Source organism: Panthera pardus, unplaced genomic scaffold (assembly GCF_024362965.1).
Source record: "Panthera pardus isolate Hobbes unplaced genomic scaffold, ASM2436296v1 HiC_scaffold_4, whole genome shotgun sequence".
Taxonomy (NCBI): domain Eukaryota; kingdom Metazoa; phylum Chordata; class Mammalia; order Carnivora; family Felidae; genus Panthera; species Panthera pardus.
In genome coordinates this window covers 18679659-18687711 of record NW_026526969.1, presented here as the reverse complement: position 1 = coordinate 18687711, position 8053 = coordinate 18679659, and the positions used below count along the sequence as shown (strand labels likewise).

The 8053-nt window shown below is 63.2% G+C and overlaps 1 protein-coding gene across 3 annotated transcripts; it reads right to left on the bottom strand.

Moving 5' to 3' along the window:
* Nucleotides 1-3523: 3523 nt before the first annotated feature.
* TEDC2 (tubulin epsilon and delta complex 2) lies at nt 3524-7658 on the bottom strand. 3 transcript variants are annotated; one of them, XM_019468232.2, is made up of 10 exons: nt 7567-7658; nt 7378-7476; nt 7139-7209; nt 6630-7035; nt 6175-6336; nt 5462-5555; nt 5171-5282; nt 4981-5082; nt 4342-4529; nt 3524-4083 (listed from the first exon to the last, which is right to left on the bottom strand). In XM_019468232.2, exons 1-10 carry the CDS (start codon nt 7590-7592, stop codon nt 3946-3948), a joined length of 1398 nt encoding a protein of 465 aa, XP_019323777.2. In that variant the 5' UTR covers nt 7593-7658; the 3' UTR covers nt 3524-3945. The 3 variants fall into 3 exon arrangements, with proteins under 3 accessions (XP_019323777.2, XP_019323776.2, XP_019323779.2); XM_019468231.2 differs by having other exon boundaries at nt 4342-4532; nt 7567-7657; XM_019468234.2 differs by having other exon boundaries at nt 4342-4532; nt 6175-6228; nt 7567-7657.
* Between the last annotated feature and the right edge of the window lie 395 nt (nt 7659-8053).

The window sequence follows — 8053 nt, the reverse complement described above, 5'->3', positions numbered from 1 at the left end:
AGGGCGGCGGTACCACCAGCTCCCCAGGGAGGAGGCTGCAGGCAGCCCCACATCTTCCCTGCAATGACCCGCCCGCCCCCCCCCCCCCCACCGCCTGCACAAATTCTCTTCTGGCCCCTAGGATGGCCCTGGCAGATGGCCTGATGAGAGTTAAGCCCAGCCCCCAGTGCAGGCTCATGGCTCCGGAGGGCTGGCTGACCTGTCCCCAGCCTGTCACACCTTCTCAGCCGGTCCTGCCCCATTCTGGCACCTTAGAAGCAGCTCCACCTCCCTGCGCCCCCACCCCCCCCCCCGCATCTTCTCAGGCCACTACAGTCCTCCCATCCCCACCGCACGGTCCCCCCCGCCCCCCGTCGGAGTGACAGCTGCTGGCTTTGGGGCAGGCGGGGAACCCATCCAGGGGAGAAGGGGCCCAGGGGGCCAGACGTCCCAGGCCTCAGGGGGCTGGGGTCTTTCCCTTAAAAGGCCAACTGATCTAACACTCCCGGCCTAGCCCAGGACCTACTGTCCCCTCCAGACCTTTGCAAGCCACAACTCGTTCACACATGGCACAAACATTTATTGAGCGTCTATTATGGCGAGAGGGGCTTCCAACCCAGCAGTGAGGACAGACAGCAGGGGGAGGGGCGTACGGCACGCTGCGCCTCGACCGGGAGCGCGGCCCCCGCCAAGTCCGTGGCCTTCTTGCACCCTGCATCCCCGGCAGGGCCCCCGTGCCACGCAGGCTCTCTCTGTGGTCGCCACCCGCTCTGCACGCCAAGCAGAACCCTGAAAAGCAACATTGGGAGGAGGGGGGAGAGGCGAGAGGGGAGAGCACAGGGAAATGTCTCGTAGCCCGCACGCCCTTGGCCTCCTAAGGGCTCGGGAAGAAACGGTCGAAGGAGGGGGCCTCCGCGACCCGACACCCGCGCGCTGCGCTGCGCGCGCCCAGCCGTGGCGAGGTCCGGAGGGAGGAGGCGCCCGGCTCGCGGTGACTTCGCTGGGGAGGGGGCCGCCCGCGCGGGCTCAGGACGTCCCCGGCTCCCGCTGCCCCGCGCGCCCGGCCCGCCGCCGCCGCCGCGCGTGCCAGCACAGGAAGGCGGCGGCCAGGAGCCCGAGGCCCGCGCCCAGCGCGGCCAGCGCCACGCCCTGCTCCGGGTCCAGGCGAGGTCCGCGCAGCGAGAAGGTGATGGCTGTGGCAGCGGCGCCGGTCACCAGGGCCACGACGCCGAACGGCAGGACGCAGCGCGGCCAGGAGCCCCCCACGCCGCCGGTGGCCAAAAGCAGCGCTCGCAGGGCCCCGGGGGGTTCGGGGGACGCGAGGGGCTCGGCAGGGGCCGCCGGTGGGGGCTCGGGTGCGCTCATGCCGCCGACGCGGGGGCCGCGCTCAGGGTGGGTGTGGGAGCCCGCGCAGACCCCACTCCCGTCCTCGACCGCCACGTCAGTGCGGATTGGCCCGGGATGCGGTGACGCCACCGGGACGCCGAGGAGAGGAGTTCGCTGCCGCCTCCTGGCTTGGCGTTGAATCTGGGTGGGCGGGTGCAATCTAGAGGGGGCGCCTACCCAGACCTTTGCTCTCATCCTTCCAGACGCTACGGGGGGTCACCTCCCTGCCCAGGTGCGGGCAGGGCAGCCCTCCACAAAGACGTCACCAGGACTGGTCCTGATAGGTGGGTCGAGTCCACAACCTTTGGGCACCCATCTGGGCCTGGCCAGGGATCAAGGTGGACTGCACCCCCGCCCTCATGGGGCAAAGGTCCAGTAGGGAAGGTGCACAATAAACCCAGTGAACTGGTGGATTAAATAATTTTGGTGGAGGCCACTGGTTATGGAAACTGATTTTCGGGTGGCCAGTGACAGGGTGGTGGTGGGACTCACCCTGGATAGGAAGGGTTCCTCAAGATCAGAGTAACTGGGCATGAGCTCTGGAGACAGTGATGACAGTGGTCAGGAGAGGGGGGTGGCTGTCCCCAGGCTCCCTATCTCTTGGCTTCCCTTCTCTGTTCCTGCCCTGGGCAGTGGACAGTGCTATTCCAGTCCCTAGAGGCCCCTCAGTACAATGAGGAGTGGTTTAGGTTTCCTACATTGGTCTATCATCTGGTTCCCAGCAGGCCACAAAACCTGGCATTCCTGCTGCGGCCCAGAGCTATCTCGAGGCTGCTTCAACATCACTCGGTCCTTCCCCCATACCTACTACCCCTCATCGGCTCTCAGGAAACCGGGGCATCTCCAGGGGTTTCCTGGGTCTGGATCCCCCTGGGGCAGAGGCTGGTTTTATTCCCTAATTGCTCATCGCTGTCCACACAAAGGGCCAATGCCCCAGCTCTGAGGATTGTGCTCTGCATAGGTGATCAGTAACGGTTTTTGTTTAATATAATGCTTATTTTTGAGAGACAGAGATGAGCGGGGGAGGTGCAGAGAGGGGGACAGAGGCTCTGAAGCCGGCTCCATGCTGACAGCAGAGAGCCAGATACTGGCCTTGAACTCACAAACGATGAGATCGTGACCTGAACCAAAGTCAGATGCTCAACCGACTGACCCACCCAGGCGCCCTCAGCAAAGGCTTAAAGAACACCAGACTCCCAGGCCTCACCAGGGCCCAGCACTTATGTAATCTGTCCTCACCCCCGACCCAGCGGTAATAACCACTGCTGTGGGTGCACAGGCTCCTTGGGAGCATCCGGGGGTCACCTGACACTGGCCCCCACGTGCAGAGGGCAGGGAGAAACTGAAGGAGGAGGCAGGCCACTCCAGCCGGGCGGGTGGCGGGGTCAACAAGCAGACGGGCCTTACCTACAAAACGTGTCCTGGGCTGTGGCACCCGCCCACCAGAGCTTAAAGGCTGATGTCGTGGGAGGCCCTCAGCGGGCTCAGCCGTGTACCCCGTGCAGGTGTTTAAAGTATCACGTCACTACCTCAAGGCTGTGTCCTCGGAGCAGCCCCTGGGAGTGATGAGGCAAGTGGAACCCACATTCCGAGGACAGGGGAGGACAGGGAGGACAGGGGAGGCTCCTCGCCTCCCGCTGCCCAGATCCAGCTCACGGGTCAACGGGTGGTCACGTCTCTTCAATTACCTCTCCCAACGACTAACCCCAGAATGACAGTGAGGACAACGCTGGGCCCTTGAGAATCTTGCTAAAAGTCCCACAGCAGCAATTAAGAGTAAGCCCAACCCTGTGACTGGTTTAAACCCAGAGGTGGTGACCTTGACCTGTAAGTTGTTTTTTGTTCCACAAAGCAAGGATTCCTTCAGCAGGGGAGGCAGGGGGGAGTGTGCCCACGCTGGCCGCAGCAACAGCTGTGGGGTTGGTGAGCACAGATGCCACGCGGTGCCCTCCCACTCTGATATAGGCTTGTGGCTTTTGTGTTTTCCCATGAGCCCAATACAGTCTAGGGGATTGGAGGGAGGGGTTTCAGGTGTGCTGGGGCCAATGCTGGCAGAAGTCCCCAGTCCTGCTCGCCTTCAGTGGCCTTTCCCTCCCTTCGGTACGCGTTCTCAGTGAATACACCTGATGCGCCTCGGTGAGCAAAAACACACATCAAGTCCCATCGTAGCGTGATTTCAATATACGTACTTGCCAAAGTAGTGTTAATGTCACACAAGCGGCTTATAGATCTAAAGCGAGAAGAAACAGAAGTACCACAAAAAGCCCCAGAAAGGCCTCCGGTCTCAGCCTGGGGAAGGCGAAGCCGAGCGGAGGTCTGACTACTCGCTTTAGCTGCTGTGAGAAGGGCCCTGGGTTCCTCGGGAAGAGCCAGGGGACTGTCCTCAACCCACCTGGGAGAGCTGGTTCCCCAGGGTGGGTCCACCATCTCTGCATCGGAAATCCTCTCAGTCCCTGCTAACTAGTGGGGGGCAGGGAGTGCTCTCCCAAGAGTCTCAGTGTCCGAACAAGGTCACCCTCATGCCAGGGTCCCGAGGCCTGGGAACGGGGCTCGGGGGTGGCAGCCGGCCACGGGAAAGGTTCAGTCGGCAGGTTCATCTCGAAGGACGGTGAGGAAGCGCTCCCCTCCCTCGCAAAGCAGGCTGTGCACAGCTCGGCAAAGCGCCAGCCAGTGTGGCCCCTGTGTGCCCACCAGGGGGAGGAGTTCCGCCATCAGGACCTGAGGGGTAACGAAGAGTTAAGATCTCAGGAGGGCCCTGTCCCTGTCTGGGGAGGGCTCACAGAAGGCCCGCCCGCCCGTGAGGCAGTTCCAGGGCGGGCTTCAGGCATGTGTTCCAGCCCCTCCCACCTTCTAAAGCTCTGCCCCTGGGCCAATGCTGTGTCAGCATGCACACAAGCCCAGAAGCCCCATCTTCAGATGGACCCAAGCCCACGGCTCCCCCGTCGCCCAGTCTCCACGCCCCTACTCCGGAAGTACCTTTTCCAGGTGGATCTGCTGGTCTAGCATGGCCAACCGCAGCCTCAGGGCCTCTAGAGTCTGCAACTCCTGGGTGCTGGAGTAGAGAAGAAGCTGGGGGCTCCAGAGAGGGTCTGTTCCTCCTCCGCAGGGCAGTGAGGCTCCGGGGCGTCTCCCCACAGGCCACGGCCCCAGCTGCCGTCCCACCACTGCTGTGAAGGCAGGGGAAGGTGGACTCATGGGGTGGCAGCCAGGGACCTCCTCCCCATCTGCCTCTGGGGGGCAGTGCAAAGTCAAAGGTTTGCCTCCTAGACGAAGCCTCGTTATCCGTGAAAAACCATCTCCAGTGACACGAAGCAAGCCAGGGGCCGGTATGTCTCTGCTTCTCACACGCCACCCTCAGTGACTAGGAAAATAAGCCGACTGTTCGCAGAGCCAGGGCCCATCAGGGGAGGGGCGGGGGGGGGGGGGGCAGTTCTGGCTGGTCCCGTGGGACAGTTCAGTGGGGGGGGGGGGGGGGGGGCTCCAGAAAGGACCTGCCCTGAGTGTCCTTGCTCCTGAGCAGCTGTTAACGCTGCCTTTTGGCTCCAGGACTTCGACCACTGACAAGACTTCAGCACATACCGAGGGGTGTGTGTGTCGGTGGGGAGGGGGTCTCACCTGCACGCAGCTCCTGCAGCCTGTGGAGACACTGCTCCGTGATGGCCTGCAGCCCCTCCAGGGTAAGCAGACAGCGGTACTCCTGCATGCAGTCAGCAGGGTCTATGCAAAAGTCAAGGGAGAGCAGAGGTCAGGTCCACGACAGTCCCAAGCCCTCCCCGGCCCAAGACACGCAGCAGGGCCCACTGACCTGCCGAGAGCACTTCCTCCATTCGCCGTCTCAGCAGCAAACAGGCCGTCCGCAGGAGCCCCACCTCGGCCTCCACCGCTGCAGCACTGAGCCCAGAGCCGGGCCCGCCGGACTGGACACGGGTCAGGGAAACTGCTCTGTGGCCAGGTTCCCCCCTCCCCCTCCCACCGAGGACAGGGCCCCAGAATGGCTCTGGCCCTTCTTGGAGTGGCTCCTGAAACTCACCAGGCTCAGAGCCAGGACCACCCCCCACCCCCACCGTGGAGGGTCCCACAAGCCCGGCAAGAATACAGTCATCTGCATTTTCTGGAGGAACTGGGTTTTGGCGGTGGCAGCGGCATCCATGGAGTCACTGGTCTGTGCAGAGCTGAGCTGGGCCCACAGGCTGGGACGGACACACAGGCACCCGGGAACCAGAGAGGGACGCAGTTATGCCATCCAGCTGGGCCTCAGGAGGCAGGGAAGGGCCAGGGAGGGGCCCCAGTTAGGGGTGTCTGGCTCTGCTGAAAGCCAGGAGGGACCTCCGGAGGCCTTAGAAAACTGAGAGGACACTGTCCACGAAGAGACGACAGAGCCAACGTATTCTCGGAAATACCCAGAGACAGTTGAAGGAGAAAGGGGAGAGAGGCTGGCAGCGACTGGTACCGGAGCCTCCCTGGGACAATGGTAAAGAACTCCGGGTGCAGGCACAGCACACACTTGAAAGGCACTGTCGTGTTTAACCCCCACAACACCTCTCTGAAGCTGATACCATCATTCTCTGCTCCACAGAGAAGACAAATGGGGACCCGGGGTCTCTTAGCTTCAAAGCCTGCAGAGTCTAAGGTCATGAGGGCAGTCCTAGCTGATCTCGGAAAGTGTCCCACCCAGCCAACAAAGCAGAGGGGCCTGCTGGAAAAGTCTTACCGAGGAGGCCCTGCGCTGCCGGGAAGCCTCGGCCTCCCCGCTGTCCACACTTCCCTGGTCTCCCCTACCAGCCCCACCCAGCTGACGCTCAGCCTTACCGGGAGTTCCGGGAAGCCGCTTTCCTGTAGGCCATGGGTAGCCGCAGCAGGATCCTGTCAGGGAAGCCAGTGCTCAGAGAAGCCGCGCTCTGGGGGCTGCCCCCCTCAAGCCCCGAACAGGGCTTCCAGAGTGGCTGTGGGAGCCAGCAGTCCACGTCTGCCCTGGCAGAGAGAAGAGAGGGAACCAGGAGCAGAGCCCGGGCTCTCCAGAGCCCATTTGGAGCCCCTGGGCTATATGGATGAGACAACAGGTTACTGGACAGGCCCTAGTGATGTTGCATCCTGCCAGCTTTGGGGCATGGGTCTCATGGGATGGCACCCTGGAGGCTCCCCTGGCCCGCATCGGGCTCAATGCCCTGTCCTCCCTGTCACCCCACATCCCAGACTCCTGCTGCCGGCAAGGGTCTGATCTAGAAGAGACAACAGTTCCTCCGGGAAGAGTCTGGGAAACCTACCCCTTCTCCTTCAGTGTGAAAGCTTCTGGGGCTTGAAGAGCAGCCGATGGGGGTATCTGTTGGTCCCTGGGGCCTGGTCCAGGCTTGGTGGCTCGGGATCCTCTCCCCATACGGGTGCGATCCCCCACTGACAGGAGCCTGGACTCAGGGAGGCCCCTAGCAGGCACCACAGTCTGCTGGATGCCCCTGGGGGGTTTTGTCTCTGAGACTCGACAGCTAGCCTGGCCAGAAGGCCGGGACGGGGCAGAGGCTGTGGTGGCAGAAGTGGCAGCGGACCCAGACTTCAGGCTGAGGGCCTTGTGTCTTTCTCCAGTCTTAGAGATGCCTTTTCTCACCCGTACAGCCTTCTCCAGTGCCTGGGTCAGAAGCTCCAGCTCCTTGAGGTCTTGAGAGCTGGGTGTGGATTCTGCAAAAACCAAAGACCCATGCGTGCAGTGGTCACTCACCACTGCTTGTCAGGAAAACAGAGCAGGAGTGGCACCAGGAGAAGGTGGGTGCTGGAAGTTTACCCGGAGACGGGGCCTCTCCACTGGTTTCTGGCGCTGGGGTTGGCTGCGGAGCCGGGGTCTCGGCTGGTTCCCTGCGAAGTTTCACAGTACAGTCATGGCACGGCCAAGAGGCAGGGTTCAGGCGCAAGGGACCCCAAAGGGGCCGCCTGGCTTTGCGGCGGTGCCCCAGTCCGGGGGCTCCGAGAGGGGTTCCCAGGACCCGAGGGAGGCCTGGCCGGGCGGTCTCGGGGTCCGCGTACCAGGTCCGCAGCAGCCGGCGGGAGACGCGCAGGCTCCGCTCCAGCTGCCTCTGTCGCTCAGCGCAGGCGTCCAGGGCGTCCCGCAGCTCGGCCACCAGCCTGGGAGGGGCGCACCGGCGGCTCAGCACCCCGGCCGGCCTCGCGCCGCGCCCCCTCCCGCCCCGCTCCCTCCCTGCGCGCGGGTCTCACCGGCGCGAGCAGTCCGCGGGCAGCATGAAGGCGACAGCGGCTCCTCCGGATTTGCCGCCTCCGGGAAGTCCGGGCCTTTCCGGGCTAGAAGACCGCCCCCTTCCGGCCGGACTACCCAATCCCGAGCCCAGAGCGCAAGCCCCGCCCCCGCCGGGCGCGCAGTCATTCCCGTTCGGAGCAGGGCCCCGGGGCAGCAGAGGGTCCTCACGTGATGCGCAGACTTGTGGTTTGAATGGGTAGACAGACTGTGGCACCTGTGGTCACTTACGGTGGACTTTGCCTGTCCTTATGGAAGGTGCTCTAAAGCGGGGCCGAGCTGCCTTGCGGACCCCAGGCCACCTAGCACAGGGCAGGGGACGTCGAGTGACCCAGTTTACTGGGGTAACAGTCGCTAGAGGTGAGAATAACGCGTGTTAGGGGCAGAGCTAGGGAGGAGGGAGTGTTCACTTTTGGACATGCTGGTGATATGATGACATTCGGAGGTGGC

Excerpts from the sequence above, each read along its gene's own strand:
- TEDC2 (XM_019468231.2), bottom strand. The coding sequence starts at position 7,592 with ATGCTGCCCGCGGACTGCTCGCGCCG. Across the intron at positions 7,210-7,377 it reads CGCCGGCTGCTGCGGACCTG|GGAACCAGCCGAGACCCCGG; the intron begins GTACGCGGACCC and ends GAAACTTCGCAG. Across the intron at positions 6,337-6,629 it reads TTCACACTGAAGGAGAAGGG|GGCAGACGTGGACTGCTGGC; the intron begins GTAGGTTTCCCA and ends TCTCTCTGCCAG.